This window comes from Nerophis lumbriciformis, linkage group LG04, assembly GCF_033978685.3.
Source record: "Nerophis lumbriciformis linkage group LG04, RoL_Nlum_v2.1, whole genome shotgun sequence".
Classification (NCBI taxonomy): domain Eukaryota; kingdom Metazoa; phylum Chordata; class Actinopteri; order Syngnathiformes; family Syngnathidae; genus Nerophis; species Nerophis lumbriciformis.
The window spans coordinates 15,063,545-15,084,840 of NC_084551.2; the positions used below are offsets into that span (position 1 = coordinate 15,063,545).

At 38.5% G+C, this 21,296-nt stretch overlaps 1 protein-coding gene and 1 long non-coding RNA gene across 3 annotated transcripts in view; both read left to right on the forward strand.

The window, feature by feature from the left end:
• The window catches only part of LOC140678739 (uncharacterized), an 88,481-nt gene that overhangs the window by 37,259 nt on the left and 29,926 nt on the right, over positions 1-21,296 (forward strand). The gene's annotated exons all lie outside the window — the stretch shown is intronic.
• The window catches only part of ibtk (inhibitor of Bruton agammaglobulinemia tyrosine kinase), a 28,027-nt gene continuing 8,174 nt past the window's right edge, over positions 1,444-21,296 (forward strand). For both annotated transcript variants that reach the window (XM_061949617.2, XM_061949609.2), the window contains exons 1-23: positions 1,444-1,592; positions 2,161-2,995; positions 3,170-3,266; positions 3,386-3,510; positions 6,232-6,342; positions 6,522-6,692; positions 7,018-7,135; positions 9,158-9,338; positions 9,882-10,005; positions 10,528-10,705; positions 12,357-12,510; positions 12,796-13,174; positions 13,314-13,561; positions 13,645-13,731; positions 13,818-13,900; positions 14,020-14,057; positions 14,154-14,250; positions 14,335-14,436; positions 15,614-15,731; positions 15,902-15,962; positions 17,901-18,028; positions 18,204-18,316; positions 18,460-18,709. In XM_061949617.2, coding sequence (XP_061805601.2) covers positions 2,672-2,995; positions 3,170-3,266; positions 3,386-3,510; positions 6,232-6,342; positions 6,522-6,692; positions 7,018-7,135; positions 9,158-9,338; positions 9,882-10,005; positions 10,528-10,705; positions 12,357-12,510; positions 12,796-13,174; positions 13,314-13,561; positions 13,645-13,731; positions 13,818-13,900; positions 14,020-14,057; positions 14,154-14,250; positions 14,335-14,436; positions 15,614-15,731; positions 15,902-15,962; positions 17,901-18,028; positions 18,204-18,316; positions 18,460-18,709 — 3,287 coding nt within the window. In that variant the 5' untranslated portion in view covers positions 1,444-1,592; positions 2,161-2,671. The remainder of the gene's footprint in view (positions 1,593-2,160; positions 2,996-3,169; positions 3,267-3,385; positions 3,511-6,231; positions 6,343-6,521; positions 6,693-7,017; positions 7,136-9,157; positions 9,339-9,881; positions 10,006-10,527; positions 10,706-12,356; positions 12,511-12,795; positions 13,175-13,313; positions 13,562-13,644; positions 13,732-13,817; positions 13,901-14,019; positions 14,058-14,153; positions 14,251-14,334; positions 14,437-15,613; positions 15,732-15,901; positions 15,963-17,900; positions 18,029-18,203; positions 18,317-18,459; positions 18,710-21,296) is intronic.

Sequence of the window (21,296 nt, forward strand, 5' to 3'; positions counted from 1 at the left end):
TACACATATTCATAATATAGTATACATTTTAACTGACCTTTATTTTACTATTTTTGTCTTTTTTTAGGTGGCTAAAATACGCGGTGCTGCTGACCGCCGTCTAACGTACGTGTGATATATTGACTAACGTAACCCTGCTTAAAAAAATCATTGAACAAAAAGTATGAATAAGGTAGTGAACTGCAACAGATTCCCGTGTTTGCAATAACGTTATAACGTTAGCAGTGAGTTTACAGCCTCACTGATTTAACTACACAGCAAATAAAAGTCACGTTACTTAGCCAATAAACGTTATCTTACATTCAAAACTTACCGTTCTTTGTGCAACTTCAAATGCCGGACGAAGTTGGAAGTTGTTGCCTCTCCATCAGTAATTTTCGAACCGCATGTGTTGCATACTGCAAACCGTTTTGTGTTGACCACCTCGTAATTTTTATACCCAAACAAAATTATTTTAGGTATCATTTTTTGTTCACTGGCGTGTGGTTTGGACATGTCTTCTTCGTTGGTTGTCCTGCAATTTGATTGGACGAATGCTGTGTGATGAAAACAAAGTAGATCTAATTTGATTGGCTGTTGTACTGAGACCACACCAGCTGACACACGCAACGCTGATAGACAAGTACACGATGAAAAATACGGAGCGCTCCCGAATAACTTTTTCATCTTTGGGTTTTGGGGAAAGTAGCAAGTCATGTCAAGTCATGTCAATTCAAAAGGCTCAAGTCCAAGTGAAGTCACAAGTCATTGATGTTAAAGTCTAAGTCGAGTTGCAAGTCTTTTTACATTTTGTCAAGTCGAGTCTAAAGTCATCAAATTCATGACTCGAGTCTGACTCGAGTCCAAGTCATGTGACTCGAGTCCACACCTCTGCTGCTTACTGAGCCTATGGTGCTGTTAAGTTATTGTGGCTCAATTTGCCTTAATTTTTTTTATCTTAATGTATTATTATTTAATATATATTATTGTTTTAGTTGCTTAAGAGATATTCCTGGCTCTGAATTTGCTCATTGCTATTTTTATGTTTTTGTGCATTATTTGTTGCCGTCATCATTAAACGAACAGGTTACTCATCAGTTGCTCAGTACTTCAGTAGTTTTTTCACAACATACTTTTTACTTTTACTCAAGTAAATATTTTGGTGTCTTACTTTTACTTGAGTAATAAATCTTTAAAGTAACAGTACTCTTACTTGAGTACAATTGCTGGCTACTCTACCCACCTCTGTCCAGCACCACCCCCCCCCCCCCCCCCCTCCCGCGACAATCAGTAGAAAAGACCTTACAATACACGTCATTTTATTATACCAAGCATCCACTAGATTAAAAATAAAACATGCAGCATTACTTCACATTGATCTGAGATCCCCCCCCCCCAAAAAAAATCAACCAATAGGAGCGTTCAATGCAAATGCATTCCACCAATCAAAAGTGTCGTTGTTAGGTGCTTTTTTTTTTTAACCTAACGGGGAGGCAGGAACCCCGTCAAATTCATACTTCATATTTAAAAATATTTTTGTAACAATGCCACAGTGGATTAATATTGATGATGCTATTAATATCATGACATGTTCTTCGTTCATCTAGCGAAAGGTAAGAAATTAGTGTCTTTGATAACGCTAGCTCGCGATGATGTGTCTTGTCAACCTAGCTAATGCTTCAGTCGGCTAATGCTAACTCACGCTTATTGTCCGAACGCGTTTCCACGAGTTATTAGTTGTTTACTCATGCATTTTATTTAGTAAGTTCATACAACAAAAAAGTACACGTATTGACGTTTACCGTTAGCCTTCTCTGCAGCTGCACTTTAATTAACTTTCAAAGCTACCTAGCTTGCTATCATGTTAGCCAATGTTGTGGGTTACGTCCTCAACTATCACACCTTGGTGTTGGTTGCAAGTTGAATTAATTTACAAAAGCACCTTATTTCCAATTGTATCTTTAAATAACTTTGATGCAGCCTGCAATGAAAACCAACTGCTCAGAATTGTGTTACATATTCCTTATGCACAGTCACTATTGTCAATAAGTGTTACCAACATATTCCTCCTGTCCATCTATAAGGCATTATCTCATTTGCACACATAAACATTTTATATTTACGAAATAATGGTAGTTGTTTTGGTTTCTAACACGATCTATTTCTCAACTTTCCCCCAAGGTTTCCTCTTCAATTATGGAGTTTTAAAGAAGCCAAGTGTGTGTTTTGAGGGGAAAGGATGCCTTTCCCCTCAAGTTGATGGTTGGACTGATTGGTGAGAAGATTGTGGGAGGTCTTAAAGGTGTTGCCTTTTGTAAATTAACTTTAGAATAATAAGGGACAGAATATTTTTTTTTGCAAATATTGAATTGTACAGTTTTGTAAAAAAACAAAAAACAAACAAAAAAAAAAAGGTAGTTTTGTTGTGACACAGTTGAATGAAGCAAGCTTCTTTTTGGCTTGTATTCACCATTTTCTTTGAAATGGTAGACTGATCAAGTCTTAGAGTCTCTGGGGTCGCTAGGGTGCGGTGGAACCTCAACACAGGCACAATTCTAGCGCTCCACAACCGTCCCAACCTTTTGTTTTTCTTTAAGAGAGAAGCCTTATTTTAGTTTACATTGCAGCAGTGTGTGTACTTGTGTGTTGACTTTTGGAAAGGTAGCAGGGTTTAGATTTGGGGTCGCTCAGGATGAGTCTGGCATTGCCGGACTGCACCCCAAAATGCCGCTCACTGCAGCATGCAAATGAGGCAGTAGCGGCAATAACGGGTGGCTCTGAGGGGCAGCTGAGGGCTTTCTTATCCTCGTACTGCCACAACGCTGCAGTTTTGCGGGACGAATTTGGTCGCACAGCGTTGCATCTGGCTGCCTCACTGGGGAAGAAGGCCTTACTGGAGTGGCTGCTGGAAAGTAAGAATGCTGACTTGACCGTAAAGGATCAGGAATCGGGCTGGACTGCCCTGCACCGCAGCGCCTTCTATGGACAAATTCACTGCCTCCTTTCCCTGGTCAAGGTACGTGTTCAAATGTCTCGTTTAGCCAGGTCAACAGTTTTTTTTATATATAAATACTGTACATGACTATAACTAGCTTTTGTGGTGCCCCGAATGGGCTCAAAATGCTTTGGAAGACAAATGGTGTGTTCTAATTTTTTCACATGTGGAAGTTAACATGTGCTTTATTTTCAGCATGGTGGACTCCTCTCCACTCAGGATAAGGAAGGTTTATCTGTCTTGGACTTGACAATGAAAGACAGACCAGCTCATATTACATTTAGAAGCACAGGTATTGTACCTTTTGTACACATAATGTAACTGTGCAACATTTTTGTTAACCTCTCCCAAGTTCTGGTAATATCAAATATAACTGTCTGGCATGTGAATGTGTTCTCTTTCCCGTTACAGACCCGACTGAGGTTTATATGTGGGGAAACAATACTAATTTCAGCCTTGGCCATGGTAATCAAGAGAGTCGACAGCACCCTGAGTTAGTGGATGCCTTTGCAAGGACTGGTGTTTACATCAAGCAGGTAGGACAACAGTATTCAACATCCACCATCAAGTTAATCCGCACTAAACATCTCACATGTTTTCTGTGCAGTATGGACTATCTCACTAGTCCAATTATCTTGCTTCAACTCAGAACCCATACCGGCCTAACTATTATTTGAGACTTTCTTTTTCCAATTTGGAAATATGATACAATATACATCTTTGGTGATTTTTAAAAGCGTTAATGCAAAATTAGTTTTTTTCTGTACTGTACACATGGTCAGAATTATACACACAGGCTATGTTCCACAATGTCTTTTAACCTGACAAGGCCCTGCCTCCTTATATGTAATTATCGTAATTTCCGGGCTATAGCGCACCTAAACATAAGATGCACCCACATAATTTTTTACAAATTTTAATTTTGTGTCTAAGTAGCAGGTATGCGGATCGAGACATTAAATATCTAAACCGGTGCTTGTGTTCATTCACAAATTTAACGAAAGACATATCTGTAACGTGACATGCATTAGCCTACCAAAAAGGTCATTCAACACCACTTTTTTTGTCCTCCCCCTGCTGCACACTGAAACCGCTGAAGTCATCTTCGCAGTGCAGTGATCCACCACCACTATTTTTGTCCCACGCGGCGGCTGTTTCAATGTCTTGTTTGATTGCCTTTGATTTTGGGGCTGTGTGGTGTGTATTTTTTTGTGTTTTCTTAATGTTGAAGGTGAGTCCATAATGCAAATAAATGTCCAACTGTCCCAACAAGCTAGTTTTTTTTCCATTGGCAGACTTAACAAAAATTGAGCTATTCAGCCACAATGACAGGAGATATGGTTTGGAGGAGGCTTTCAAAACTTAGAACAATGTACCTACTTAAACATGGTGGTGGTAGCATCATGCTCTTTGGGTTTGCCAAGCAAGCCACACCACCTTGGTACCCTAGCAAAACACTCTCTCTCTTTTGTTATGCAACTTGACATAAAGAAGCGAGTAGCAATTTCCTTCAAGTGCGAGCATGCTTCTTGGGGAATCCGCAGCCAGCAGTGGAGGAAATACTTGAGTTCCTGTTGATTTTTTTTTATCCCCTTACAAAAACATAAATGATCCATCATTTTTATGATATGTTTAGTTTAACAGAGAGAGAGAGAGAGACATCGTATAATCAAAAAATCAGAAAAGAAGCATTAAATAAAGTTTATATATTAATGTTGGCATCTAAACATAGTAAATCTTTAGCTCAAAGTATTTCTTATACTGAAGTTCAGGTGTTGCGCACAGCTCAGAAGGTATTTAAGGGGCGGCATGGCGAAGTGGGTAGAGCAACCGTGCCAGAAACCTGAGGGTTGCAGGTTCGCTCCCCGCCTCTTACCATCCAAAAAAAAAGAAATCGCTGCCGTTGTGTCCTTGGGCGGGACACTTCACCCTTTGCCCCCGGTGCCACTCACACCGGTGAATTGAATGATAGGTGGTGGTCGGAGGGGCCGTTGGCACATATTGCAGCCACGCTTCCGTCAGTCTACCCCAGGGCAGCTGTGGCTATGAAAGTAGCTTACCACCACCAGGTGTGAATGATTGATGGGTTCTACATGTAAAGCGACTTTGGGTACTTAGAAAAGCGCTATATAAATCCCAGTTATTATTATTATTATTATATTATTAAGTCCACTTCTTCTTTCAGTCACGTGCCAAATATTGCAGGTTTTGAGGCTGCCGCTTGGTAACTTGAAGTTTCAGCTCCCTCCACAAATTTTCTGTGGGACGGCGTGGCGCAGTGGAAGAGTGGCCGTGCGCGACCCGAGGGTCCCTGGTTCAATCCCCACCTAGTACCAACCTCGTCATGTCCGTTGTGTCCTGAGCAAGACACTTCACCCTTGCTCCTGATGGGTGCTGGTTAGCGCCTTGCATGGCAGCTCCCTCCATCAGTGTGTGAATGTGTGTGTGAATGGGTAAATGTGGAAGTAGTGTCAAAGCGCTTTGAGTACCTTGAAGGTAGAAAAGCGCTATACAAGTACAACCCATTTATCATTATTTATTTAAGGTTCGCAGAGGATCTTAATGTACGTTTTGAGCCACTTATTTGTTTCCGTGGCCTTTTTGTATCATTGTCATGCTATAAAACCAATCCACGACCCATTTTCTTGACTGGGGCCAAGGGGATGGGAACATTTAAACACATGTTATTTTGGCACTGTTTAGAACAGAAAGCTGGTGTTTGTGTGGCAATTTTATGTACTGCTGTATTTGCTGGACAACATCATTTCACAAAGCCCATTAGGGTGCAGATAGGTCTGATTTCATGACCACACAATAACACAGTGGCACTTGTCTTTTTAGTCAATACAGCAGGTGCCAGAGGTTAAATATTAATTCAACATTGGCATTGGTTTTAATTAAATGACCAACCATGGTGTGTGCATGTGTGTGACTGTCCACATTAATGTGATACTTGGGGAAACATCCCTGCGCTCTATTCAAGGTTTGAGGAGAGCCATGTATTAGTAATGATGTTTGCTTTTCCACTTGTGCAACTGCCTTTTTATTGGCATAGTGTTTTACTATCACGACAAGAGGCCTTGGCAAAAGAACATGGAAAAATGATGGTAACATTTCCATTTTCCAATAGGGTCAAATTATAATATCAAGTCTTAAGTCTGATTAAGCAGTCCAGTCAAGGTGTTCTCATTTTATTTAGAGCCTTCAAGCAGGAGAGGTAAAAATCAATAGCTAATAGGTGTCTTTATTTTTTTTAGGTGGTGCTATGCAAGTTCCATTCAGTCTTTCTGTCTCAAAAAGGTCAGGTATTCACATGTGGACATGGACAAGGAGGACGCCTTGGCCATGGAGATGAACAGACTTATTTGGTGAGATGTGGCAGGATTTTCGTAAATCTAGAAAAAAAAATCTGTAAACAAGAAGGCCTGCTAGAAATTGCCTAATATGTCTGTCACTTTTCAACAAAGTTGAAGATGTGTTTTATTGCGAATAACTTGAATCTTAAACTCTGTCACTGTGGGTTTTTTTTTCTTACCTCATTCTTCAGGTTCCTCGGATGGTGGAGGGTCTGATGTCCCACCACTGTTCTCAGGTGGCAGCAGCAAAAGACCACACTGTGGTGTTAACAGAAGAAGGTTATGTGTATGCTTTTGGCCTCAACACTTTCCACCAACTCGGCTTGGCTCCTCCCCCGGCCTCAGCGCATGTTCCTAAACAGGTAGGAAAAATGGGAAGAAGACACTCTTTTGCAATGTGGTTAATTAATGCATTGGATATCACTTGAATGCATGTTCATTTAACTGTAAAATCTGGTCGCGATTGGATTTTTGTAAGTTTACCCCCTAACAAGGATATGTCCAGTTCATCATTGTACAATTATATTTTATATTTTGTTTGTCTCTGCAAATTCCTTCATTGTCATTACAACTATGGAAAAAAATCTGTACTGTTCTTTATAAGGGGTAAACGATACCATCAGCACGTTTATACAAATATTTCCCTTACGATATCTTACGTGTCTGGATGTTTTGCACATGCTGTAGGTGTTTTCCAAAACATTGAAAGGGAGGACAATTATTGGAGTGGCAGCAGGAAGGTTCCACACAGTGCTATGGACCAGGGAGGCGGTTTATACAGTGGGACTCAATGGAGGGCAGCTTGGTAAGACATGTATAACTCCTGTTAATTGCATTAGTTAACAATTAATATTTACTTGTCTGTCCCCAAACATAGTTAAAACCAGTGATGGGCAAGATACTTGGAAAATATAGCAAGCTAAGCTACAAGTTACTCTCGATTAAATGTAGCTATGCTACAGAGGAAGCTATCCCCGAAGAATGGTAGCAAGCTACACGGCAAAAGTAGCTTGCTACATCAAAGCTACATTTAACGGCATTTATTATAGGCTACATGTATAGTATCAATGTTAATGTAACATACAGTGGGGTGCAGCCCACTGTATGTATTTATTTAATTTGCCTTTTCTTTGTCCCACCCCTATTATGTTATTCATTTTGTCTACCTACAGTAAAAAAACAGCATCCATATATATCTTGACAAAAAACAACAACAATGACTTGTGTGTTGTTTAGGAACAGGTGGTAATGGTTATGTGCAGTAAAACTTTTCATGAACTCTACTCATCTTAATGTGTGTTCCTTAATTTGTGTTGGACGTCTTAGGTAAGGACAACAGTTATAATTTTTGGTTTATAGAGTAAACAACTATAAACTAAGGTTTTGGGCATTGATTTTGCTAAACGCATACATTTGTCTAAATATGGCCAACTACACGCATTATTGTGGGTCTCCTGAAAGTAGTCTTCATTACTAAAGAAAAAAGTCTAATCTGCGGGAGAGAATCCCTCTGCAATTTTCAAGTATGTTTCTTTTTTTTGAGTGGTCAGCTTGAAGTGTCCCTCTGTCTCTGACTCCCTCATTGTCATGTGACATGAGTGCGTGTCTAGTATGATTTTGCTATCTGGTTTCCATTACTCGCCTTATCTTGCCTCTGATTGGCCAGTCTGTAATGTTTTGCCATAACCTTAGCCAAATGTGACTCACACTCATCATACGAACACCAACCAATCATCCTGGATGTTCTCCTTCATCCAGGTCATTGTATTTTCTCCAGGGTTTTTTTTGGCCTCGATTCAGTCCATTTTCTTTCTTTGTAGCTTGTAGCTTTGATGTAAGCTACCTCCCTACATGGGTCTAAAAGTAGTTAAGCTACAGGAAAAGCTACTGTATTTTCCGCACTATAAGGCGCACCGGATTATAAGGCGCACCTTCAATGAATGGCCTATTTTAAAACTTTGTTCATATATAAGGCGCACCGCATTATAAGGCGCATAGAATAGACGCTACAGTAGAGGCTGGGGTTACGTTATGCATCCATTAGATGGAGCTGCACTAAAGGGAATGTCAACAAAACAAATAGTGATTGTACTGACACTTCTACTTGCTGCTCTCTGTTCAACAACTCACTGTTCGAGTTTGTCCTCCAACTGTAGCCATCTCGCTTTGTTCCCTCGGAAACTGTTTAGTCTCCTTTACTTGGCGCAGGTCATCATGTTGCTTCCTCCACTTCCGCACCATTGATTCGTTAATGTTAAATTCTCTGGCTGCTGTTCTATTCCCGTGTTCTACTGTGTGACTGATCGCCTTGAGTTTAAACTCTGCGTTGTAAGCGTGTCTCTTAATAGGAGCCATTTTGGGTCTTTACATAAAGTTTAGGTCTCGCAACTACGGTAAGCAGCCGCCAACTTAATTTTCCCCCGTAGAAGAAGAAGCGCTTCTTCTACAACGGTAAGCAGCCGTAGAAGGGGGAAAATGAAGTCGGCGTAGTTACCGTAATTGCGAGACCTGTTGTGGCTCAATATTGGTCCATATATAAGGCGCACCGGATTATAAGGCGCACTGTCAGATTTTGAGGAAATTGGAGGTTTTTAGGTGCGCCTTATAGTGCGGAAAATACGGTACTCATTAAATGAGTAGTTAAGCTTCTGCCAAGCTACTGGAAAATGTAGTTAAGCTACGTAGTTTAGCTACATGTAGCTTGCTACTGCCCATCACTGGTTAAAACACCATAATCTAGGATACCGTGTAATGAGCATATTACTATGATAGAGTTCTCATCATAATTCAGATTACATTAATGCATCGTATTAAACTTGGTTTTCAGGTTACTTGTTGGATCCTAATGGAGAAAAGTATGTAACAACACCTCGGCAAGTATCAGCTCTGTACCACAAGGATATTACCATAGCAATGGCTGCCGCTGGTGATGGAGCGACTGTGATCGTGACATTAAAGGGGGATATCTACCTGTTGGCTGAATACCAGTGTAAAAAGATTGCTTCAAGGTAATGAAACATTAAAATACTTAGCTTAGTCAGTGGTTGGTCTTGATTAAAACACCATGTTGTTTGTTGATCTTTCTGTGTGGAGTTTGCATGTTCTCCCTGTGACTGCGGGGGTTCCCTGCGGGTACTCCGGCTTCCTCCCACTTCCAAAGACATGCACATGGGGATAGGTTGATTGGCAACACTAAATTGGCCCTAGCGTGTGAATTTGAGTATGAATGTTGTCTGTCTATCTGTTTTGGCCTTGTGATGAGGTGGCGACTTGTCCCCGCCTTCCGCCCAAATGCAGCTGAGATAGGCTCCTGCACCCCCCGTGACCCCGAAAGGGACAAGCGGTAGAAAATGGATGGATGGATGGATGTAGAGATATTAATTTAAAATACATAGGCCAGTTTGCACTTCTTGCTCTTTGTTTATTTTGATAACACACCCTTTACACACTAGAGAGTCATTTTTGGGTTTGCGTGAAAACCATATGTATTAAAATATTAATTGTCCGTGTTTCAAGATCCTGATGATTGCGTGGTCCTTTGTCCCAATCAGGCAGCTGAACATCAAAAAGGTCCTTGTCAGTGGTGGCAGTCTGGACCATTGTGTGAATGCACAGATTCTAAGTGAGGGAGGGGGAGAGAAAGTGTCCATCTTGGCTTTAGATGAAGCCGGTCGGGTAAGTGTAGCCAAAAACCCCTGCAAAAACAGCTTAATAACTGAAATAAACATGCAAACACTCTTTGTATTATTGGATATCATATATTATTGTTTTCGCCAGGTAGTCTGAATTTGGAAAATGTAAGCTCATGGGGAACTTATAATTATGAAGTCAAACATTTCAAATGTTATTTAAAATTAAAGGGGCCATATTATCAAGGGGGACATATACATATTGCTGCCTACTTATCATAATGGCTGCAAAATATAAATCCAGCAGTAAGTGCTCCTGTTAATTACAGGTTTGACAAGTTGAAGTGACATGTTTGGCCAAATATGTTGGACATAAATATGTAGTGTACAGAGAATGTAGAACATTAATTACTTTCTACCGCTGGTTTGTTTTTGCTGTTATCTAACCTTTGGTGCATAGTATACAGTTATGCAATCATGACCAGTCATAGGGAGTCCTACAGATGGAAATGAATTGAGTAACTCACCTCAAAATTCTGTCTGTCCTCTATTTCTGCATCGCTTTCAGGTGTTTTGCTGGCGCTCCTCGGGTAGCTCGATGAGACTGTGCCGGTGGGCGTATGGGCGCCAGGTTTTCATGTCGGACATCGCTCTCAGCAAAAACGGCATGATGTTTGTGACTCAGGAGGGTGAGGGTTTCAGTGGTGTGTGGGCTGGAGAATATAAGAAGTACAGAGAGAAAAAAGGTATGTGGTGGTATTGGTGATAAAGATTAAGTCTATTGAGCAAGTAGTATTCGCTTAATATTCTCATTTTAATACAGAAAAGATCTTAAAAAAAGTTCAAATATGAAAAGCGTCAATATTTTTTTGTCAATGCCATAGGCTGATCACAACCATGCCACACATTAATGCAGTAATTCATGAAAAATGAAGGTATTGTGTGCATATAAATTAATGTACTTTTCAGCAGTCAGTAATTTCTGTTTAAAATATATATTTTTTAATTATCTAATGCAATATTAAAATGTTCTGAGACAAAGTGCATTTTGGACCTGTAAGCCATTATCAGAATTGCAAGAAATAAAGGCTTGAAATATTCCACTTAATGATTCTACATAATATATGGGTTTCACTTTCTGAAATGAGTGACAACAAATATTAGTCTTTATTATTATATTCATATTTTTGTTTTACATGTACAGTACTTGTATTAAGGGGGAACTGCACTTTTTAGGAATTTTGCCTATCGTTCACAATCGTTATGAGAGACAAGACAAAAGGTTTTTAATTTTTTTGCATTCTTACATGAAATATCGTCTTGTTCTAGGCGGCTAGCAATGCAGCTAATGGAAGCAATCACTTTAAAAATGTATTCAAAAACCGGCAACAATACTTAATTTACATTCTGTAACCTGTATAATAATCAAACATTACTAATCTAGCGTACTAACACATTGGCGTGCTACGGTATTAGCCATGAGCTAGCTACGGCAAGTGATAAGCTAGCTTTTACGCCACCAGCTGAATCGCATTTGAGTTTGTAGGACATCAATCTGTACTGACTGAAAAACATGAACAATCATATTACAGTATCTGTGAAGTATTAGCCCACATTTCATGTTTTGTTTGTTCACAGCCAGCTTGACAGTATATCTACTGTAGTTGTAATAATAGGCTCGGTGTGCTGCATGTATCATGATCAATATGAAAGTGACTCACTTGGTAGACAGTTGTGTGTTTGGTCCAGCAGGCCGGGGAAGTTTTTTTAAATTGACTTTGGGTACGCATCCCATTTACGACGAAATAGCTTGGCTCCAAGTTCCACATTTAAAGCGTCAAAGCCACGCCGACCTCACTCTCTCGGCTTCCGTCTGCGCCAACATTTCACGTTTGAAGAAGTAGTTCATACTCCGTATTTTCAGCTTCAAAAAGATAGGTTGTGAATCGCGTGTTTTCTAATCATGGCAGTAGGAACACAATTTGTTGACAGAAGTCTGAAGTGCGCTGCTATGAAAACAGAAATAAATGCACTGAAGAAATGAGTTCCGGCAATGCTTAAAATGACCAAAATACGGTAAATATTGTACATATTACATATTGTTATGAACGTGTCTGTTACTACATTATGTATATACTTGAAATGTGTATAGAAAACGTTGTTTTAGGGGGCTTTGAAGGCTAGAACAGTGACTCCCATTAGCCACATCTTCCAATCGTTTTTAATCATCTTTAAAACAAAACAAAATTTAAAAAATGACATGTGTTCTTGCCACTCATGATTGTGAACGATAGGCAAAATTCCAAAAAAAGTGCAGTTCCCCTTTAACTGTATACAGTATAGTAGTGCCAGCAGATGTGATATTCTTCACAATACATACATGTATTCTTATAACAGAGACCAATGTGGAGGTTTGTGGACATTCAGATGTTCGCACAATGTTTCAGCGAATTCGTCTGGAGAAGCTCCCATGCATTCATAGAGCTGTCAGCATCACCATGGACTCCAATGGCCGAAATTTTGGATTGCTCCAGGTTGATCCCAAAGCAAGGTGCGTTGTTTTTATTGCATCAAGGTGATAAATACTCAACCCAAGTTTGAGAAGTTCAATAGAAAGTTGGAGGAGGGGCTAATCAAAGTGAACCATTATGGTTTTAGCAAAGAAAAAAAACAAACAAATGCATGTCCTCCTCGCCACCTACCTACCTGAAATAGTCTATTATAATATATTACTGATTGGGATAAAATTGAATGTTGGAGTTCTTATGACGAAATAAATGTTAAACCATTTAAAAAGCAGCAATCTTGACACTTTAAATTGCTTCTCTCCTTCTAGTTTATATGAGATTCCTAGCATTTCTCCATCCTCCTTTACCACACACTTTCGGAGACTTCTGGAAGAAGCGGATGAAATGGATAGCATTCACGATGTGACCCTCCAGGCGAGTGATCGAACATTTCCGGCTCACAAATATATCCTGTCAATGAGGTCAGAGTTCTTCCGGAAACTGTTTATGTCTGAGTGTTGTGGGGTTGACGAAGACCTTGAAGTTAAGAAGAGTGAAGATGCAGTGGGCTGTGACCTACTGATTTTGGAAAAGATTCCACCTGACATGCTGGAGTATGCCCTGCACTTCATCTACACTGATTCCTGTGAGCTACTGGTGCATGGGGCCCGACCAAGATGCTCAGGAACCCTGACTGAACAAATCCTGGTATAACAAATGCTTCATGGAATTCATATTTTTCCAATCTTTATCACTTATGTTCACCATTGATTGATTTCTAGAACATGTAATTTTCTTGTATACTTCTATGTGTGTGTTGTCTTATTAACACTTTTGTTTTGGCTAGGATTCAGAAGAGACGCTTATCAGCAGCCTGCAGGAATTGGGCCTTAGGGGTCGCTCAGCACTGGAAGTATATCACTCCCTTCCACCTGCAGCTAGAGGAGATGGTGATAATGCCACAAGCAAGGGCTACAAGCCCGGCAAGAAAGTGAGAGGCAAAGGTGACAAGGGTGCTAATGAGGGAGCGTACAATCCAGTCAAAGCTTTACAGGGTGTCGCCAAGAAGCTTGGCTTACGCAGCCTGTCTGCACGGTGAGTTTGACATGTACTCTAAAGCGGACAAAACAGTTAGTTTTTTTTATTTTTATAATTATTTTTTTAAATTTTTTTGACAGACTTGATGGTGTCAAATATGAAGGGGGGAAAATCAATGTTGTACATAAGAAAAATGGCAACACACATAAATTCAACCAAAAGAAGGGGTACGTTACACAAATTCATTGGTAACAAAATGAATACATTTCTAAATGTAAAAAAGGACATCCTCCTATTTGCATTTGTATTACAGTTCCTACCTGTGTGATGTTACTCTAAAGTCACAAGATGGGAAAGAGTTTCCTTGTCATAAAAGTGTCCTCTGTGCAAGACAAGGTAGGAGCCCAACTAAATGACAAACAAAAGTTAATGGCACTGTGCTACTGTTTATACATTTAAAAGTTGTATTTAACCAATTACTAAAATGTTCTGTTTTTATGTGTCAATTTGTGCAGAGTACTTCCACAGTATGCTTGGCAACCCCTGGATTGAGGTATGTTTATTTGTACCTTTTTTCAATTACTCTGTCAATGTACTGAAAATGCTGTCATCCTTAGTCCTAGACTTGATCTTATTTTGCCTCCCTCAGGCTACTTCCTGTACTGCACTTGAGATGCCTACCAGCGCAGAGATTCTGCAGGTCATTCTCGAGTATATTTACACAGATGACTCCCCCACCATTCGAGGTAGCTTCAATAACTGATTTATATTACATTATTTAATTATTATTAAAGTTAGGAACTTGCTATTGTCCTACTTTTCCACTACAGACTCTTTGGATGTGGCCTTTGTGTGCAACGTACTTGTTGCAGCTGATCAGCTGCTAATTCCACGATTGAAGGAAATGTGCGAGGTCGTCATCACAGAGAACTGTATGTCACCTGTTAATTTTTCCTTTCATACTTTTTTGCTAACATCAATAGCCTCACCCTTGCTCTGCCTCCCCTAACTCAATTTGCATTGTTGGCCGTAAAATAGGGCAAAAAAGTTTAAAATTTCAAAGCAAAAATGTTTAGAATTACGAATATTTTTTTTTCTTTTGCTTCCTTTTGTAATCTTCTGAAATTGTGCAAACCAAATTGAGCAGTCTGTGAGTGTTTTTAGATAAGGAATGACGGGGAGCCACAACAGCATTTGCTGTTGAAAAGTGATACATGCTTGATGTCAGACTATCCAGAAGTAATTTACTCGCTACATATTAGGGTATTCCCCATCGGCCCGGTATTAGCAAAAATAAGTATCGGATTATATCGATTCACATCTAAAATCGCCAGTAAGTGCTCCGATATTAGCAGTCCTGCAGCACTTTTACTTGTGCAAAGCTTGACAGCCAGCTACTACCTGCTAAATGTCCTCCAATTAAAACACTAGGTTGGTCTGTTCTTGTATTTCTGTAAAGTTATTTACAAAAGGTAAACCTGGTATGGTATCAAATAACTATAGTTGCATATTGCTTACAGATACAAAGTCTCCAAGGCAGAAGCGTAGTAGAAAGTATTCAGTAACAAACATGTCCGCATCATTTAACCTACTGTCATGAGCTTAATTTAATGAATTAATTTGGCCACTCGGTGTTGCCAAAAAATAAATTACTACTTCACCTGTACTTAAATCAAGCTTTTCTAATATTTTCTGTTACATGCCCCCAAGGAAGAAGAAAATATTTTGTGCCTCTCCACTTTCCACCATGACTATAAATAGTATAATTTTCTATAAAATTGGCATAACTATACCCCTGCATAACATTGTCATTCCTTGTCTCTCACTGTGGTTACAGTGAAGCCAAGTGCTACATATGTTTCCTCATACAGCAAAAAAAGCATGTTCCTCGAAGTCACATGTCACCCCCCCCACAAATCACTTTTTATTGCTTTTTGAGGTGAAAACTAGTTAGTGTTGCTAAAAACTTGTAGTTAGTAACTGCAAATTGTCGTTTTCACTTGAATACAAGGCAGTGCTTGGAAAACGGTGGGAAAAAGATGGGTAGCCTTATAATTGAGGTTTATACGTTAAATATCAATAGGCCGCTAATTTCTTTGCTTTTTCCAGTTACTCTGAAAAATGCGGCAGAGCTGCTGGAGTTTGCCACAATGTACAACGCAGATCAACTTAGACTCTCGTGCTTTCAATTCGTCGGGCTCAACATGGCTGCAGTTCTAGAGTCAAAGTGAGAACCAAGATTGATACATGTGCATTGACTTTAAAAGATGTTGTAAATTGATGTTGATAAATAGTATTTAGAGTTAATGAAAGTTACTGTAGGTTGACAAATTAAATGTAATAATTAATATGTATATGTTTGCATGCTTTATCTCTTCTCCTCTGTGTTCCTTTCAGATCACTGGACAATCTTAGTGATGAAGTGCTTATGGAACTTTCTGTGGCCTACAGGAAAATGGTAAGAGTCATTGACTCTTTGTAGCTAGCGTCCTGTATAAAGTATAATGTATTGCATGCTTTTTGTGCACTTTTGTTTTGTTTTAAGAGTTCACATTCTCACATTACTCTTTGAAACTTAGTAATGCAGCTGTTTCTGTAAGATCATTTTTAGCATTGTCGTGTGTCTTTTCTGTAATTATATATGGATTCTCGCATCAGATGATAACAACTACGTATTGTCTTTTTTGACTTTTTGTTGCTTTATTCTTGCATACATTTTTTTTTTAATTGTATTATTTTTTTTAAATTAATCAGTCCAACAAAATAATACACAATAATATTCCAATTCCGAAACCAAACCCGGCCCACCACATTCAGATTAGCAATCAACAGAACAATTGAGAGAACACACAAGCATGACACAAAACAATCTAAAAGTAGTGAAACAAACAACAGTATCAATATTAATAAGAATTCCTACATAGCAGTGATTAGAAATCCCTCATTTACATGATCATCACAGCCACTTATAAAAAATTAAATAAAAACATAGAAAAAAATTAACAATAGTGTCACAGTTGCTTACACTTCCATCACATCTCCGAAGGTTGACAACACATCATGTCCAATATTTTCCACTAAGATAAAATAAGTCATATTTTAGGTTCATTTAATAAATGAACAAGAGTTCCCTCAGCTGCCCAACACTTTATACATAACTTGCTATCTACTGCACAAATTGTATACAGCTGAGAAGATGTAAAATACAATCTATTCAAAATCTTATATTGACTCAACTTATTTTTAATGCTTCTAAAGGGCTTATTGGCATTTTTCCAAATATCATTCAATGATATGTCTCTTTCATCTAAATGTTTTAAGTCGATCATCTATTTCCGAGCTCATTTGCATTTCTAGTACGATGTTCATTTCTTATTCCATAAAATCTTTTAATTTATTTCTTAATTGTATCTTGATTAAAAAGTTAATGGCTATTAAAAGACATACTTTCAGAGGATATGCATTTCTTTACAGCGTGTTTTAAAGAGGTAAAATTAAAAAAATATATTTCTGGGTAGATTATATTGATCAACTAATTCATTGAACGGTTCAAAGGAGTTTACATGAATACTATGATGAAGTTTAGTAATACCTTTGTCTTTCCATGTTGTCCATTTGACCACATTTTTAAAAATAATTATATTTATATTTAATTATATTTAAACGTGGACGCATGTGAAAAAGTGCAATATATTTATTTGTACAGTAATCTATTTATTTATTTATGGGGACGGCGTGGCGAAGTTGGTAGAGTGGCCGTGCCAGCAATCGGAGTGTTGCTGGTTACTGGGGTTCAATCCCCACCTTCTACCATCCTAGTCACGTCCGTTGTATCCTTGGGCAAGACACTTCACCCCTTGCTCCTGATGGCTGCTGGTTAGCGCTTTGCATGGCAGCTCCCGCCATCAGTGTGTGAATGTGTGTGTGAATGTGGTAATACTGTCAAAGCGCTTTGAGTACCTTGAAGGTAGAAAAGCGCTATACAAGTATAACCCATTTATCATTTATGTATATATATTTATTTATTTTATATATATATTTATATATTATTTATATATTATTTATATATATTTATTTATTTATATATCCACCTTATTGCTTTTTTATCCTGCACTACCATGAGCTTATGTAACGAAAAGTCGTATTTTTTACCTGGAACAACTTCGAGGTTAAACGTTTCCATGACTACCTGTGCATGCATAACGTCATCATCTCGTGCCATTGTTTTGGTGCGGTTGCAATATGTTCTTTTCAGTCCGTTTGGATTATATCAATACAGCCGCTCAACCAGTATGTATTCTTGCTTTTGATTGATCAACTTCTAATGCTTTTAAGGGGCTGCGAATAATTTACAGAAGTTGCACAAAGCATTTATTGTATTTTCTTTTAATTTCAGATCCCGGCAATGCAAAGAAGGCTTGTCACGCCATACCCCAATGCTCCAGATCTCAGTATGTATGAAGATAAGGATTTGGATTCGGCCTTCAGCCCCAAACCGGAAGAAGAATTGGATCAATTGAACAGGTACTCAGGTTTAAATATTCATGTCCGTTCATAATTAATACTATACATAGTGTGTTTCAAACTAATCTGTTTGGTACCGTGGGTAGAAGACACTGAACTATAAAAAAACAACTAAACAATACATGATAATTATTCTAATGTATGTTGCTGATTATCCAAAACCCTCTCCCATTAGGGATGTACTTCTTAAGAAAGCCAAAACTAAGGCAAAAAAGAAACCAAGGCGACGCTCTGACAGCTCAGGAGGCTACACTCTGTCGGATATTATTCATAGCCCCCCTGCTGCAGGTACAATGTACAAATGCTCACACTTATCTCAAATGTTCTACTAACCCTATATCACATGCATCAGTTACTTTTTAAAGTTGTCGGCCTAATTTAATGTGCAATAAAATGTCACAATTTAACTGACTTGCACTTTCTATTCTCAGTGGTTTCCCCACGCTTGGTGAAGACAGGAAAAGGCACCTCCACAGAGTCACTGCAAGAGTTGCTCACATCAGACTCCGAGGGTAGCTGCATGGGACTTGGCAGCCCCCGAGACGTGCAATCGCCAGTATTTCATGACAGAGCTGAGATTAGTGTCGGATTGAAGAGCCCATCCAGTACCTTAACCTCAAGGAATGGCCTCACAACTCCCCCGAGCTCTGGTCCACAAAACATCCCCAAGCTCCTTCATAGGTAAATTGTGTTTGTTTTCCTCCAAAATGGTCTTTATAAACAAATAATTGTGACATCTAGTCATTAAACCAATTAATAAGAAACTGTAAAGATGGTCTCCCCTTTTGTCATCCTATTCTTCTGGAAATATTAGGTAATATATTTGCCACTCATCCAAAATACAATTTGTGAGGACAGAGGTCATTGATGCAACTTGTCATGTTTTTCTGCAACAAAATTCCAAACAATACTAGGAGTTATTGTTTTGTGCACTGGGGCACAACTAAAGTATGCTGAAACAAAAATGGCCTTCGCTCTGTTTCAAAATAGAGATGACGACCATGGGATCAGACAGGATTGTAATTCACCTTCTTTTTTTAACTGACCAGCTGCCAAGCTTTACTGTCTATAGATTGTACTCATGTACACACATGCAGAAGTTGCATGAATTTTAGTAGGGTCATGTCTTCCAAGAACACCGGCTTGAATTTCAGAGCAAGCTGCAACGAATGTATCGTTGACTCGTTTATCCACAGTGAAAAGCCGCTTCTAATATACTAATGGTGTGTTCCATTTGTACTGTGAAGTCAAATTTTCCGAGTTCCTAGTCGGATTTCCTACTTTGAAAGTCGTAAAAACCTCCAAGTTGGCTTTCAAAGATGGCTGCTCTGGGTCTAAAAAATAATATAAGCCTCTGTAATATCCGTTATTAGCACTTCTGACCAGTTTTTGTCAGATTAAATCAGCCGTATACAATGTATTGTTGGACTTATGTAGTATATGGTAATGTTACTGTAGTGTAAATTACGTATTTTTGTACTGCATCGCTAGCAATAGCTTTTTTGTTTGCTTTTTTTTAGGGATGTCCGATAATGGCTTTTTGCCGATATCAGATATGCCGATATTGTCCAACTCTTAATTACCGATACCGATATCAACCGATACATACAGTCGTGGAATTAACACATTGTTATGCCTAATTTGGACAACTAGGTATGGTGAAGATAAGGTCCTTTTTGAAAAAAATAATAAAATAAAATAAGATAAATAAATTAAAAACATTTTCTTGAATAAGAAAGAAAATAAAACAATATAAAAACAGTTACATAGAAACTAGTACCGGTAATTAATGAAAATGAGTAAAATTAACTGTTAAAAGGTTAGTACTATTCGTGGACCAGCAGCACGCACAATCATGTGTGCTTACGGACTGTATCCCTTGCAGACTGTATTGATATATATTGATATATAATGTAGGAACCAGAATATTAATAACAGAAAGAAACAACCCTTTTGTGTGAATGAGTGTAAATGGGGGAGGGAGGTTTTTTGGGTTGGTGCACTAATTGTAAGTGTATCTTGTGTTGTCTATGTTGATTTAATAAAAAAAACAAAAAAACAAAAACTATACCGATAATACAAAAACCGATACCGATAATTTCCGATATTACATTTTAAAGCATTTATCGGCCGATATTATCGGACATCTCTACCTTTTTTTCATCCACCGTGTTTGAAGGTTGCAGAATTAGCGCATATTTTCTTTTCAGATAAGGCAAGCACATGAGTAGCTTTCGTGGATGTGGCTATCTTTATTTTTTGACCTCGCTTACCTTAGCTTGGCTCTGACGTCAGTCTCACATCTGATTTCCAACTGCGGAGGTTAATGGAAAGCACCATTATCCTCACCACCATGGCGGAAAATAAACAAAGTTTCTTCCAAGTAGCATTGTCACGAGAGGAATAGGGGAAAATGAATGGCTTAGCATGCTACACACACACACACACACACACACACACACACACACACACACACACACACACACACACACACACACACACACAAAAAGCTAACTGCTGAATTCAATGTAAAGTAGGGGTGATCGACCCAGATTTCGATACTATCGATACCTTGTATGGTATTAATGTATAAACGATACAAAAGTATCTCGATTGATAGTTTTCTTTTTGTTATTCTTATTACAAAATAATTTTTGGGTCGTTTTTGTTATTGTTTACAATCTCACAGAGTAAGTCTCTGGATACAGGAAGGCTTTGAGTGAAAAACCCAACTGATTTAAATCTGAGCCAGTAGTATCGGTAGTTTTTGCTTTGGTTTAGTTATTGCGCATTAGCCACTTTATTTTGCTAAAAAACATTATATGTAGCACCACACTTTCAATACATTAATTGATATACATACAACAGTACTAGCAAATTCTAAATTTAATAACATAATCTTTATAAAAATGTGTTGTGTTTACTTTAGTTGCTTGCTATACAGCATTTTCTGTTTAATGATCTATTGTCAAAGTATGGGATCAGGACTCAAAATCAGATCGGGATCAGAGACCAAAAATGTTGTTTGGGACATCACTAGTTGAAAATAATATATTGGGGGGGGGGGTACTTGATATGGTACAACCTACCAACAGATATATTAAGGAGGAAGTCTGTTTTTAATAATTTATATAGATACAGATTGCACATGCAGGTTTTGCACTTGATTTTAAAAGTAGGTTGGTGAGTTGACCCATGAAACTCTTGACTAAGAACCCTCAATTTTCTCCCACTTTATTTTGAGGAGGTGGTTTGAAGAAAATGTCCT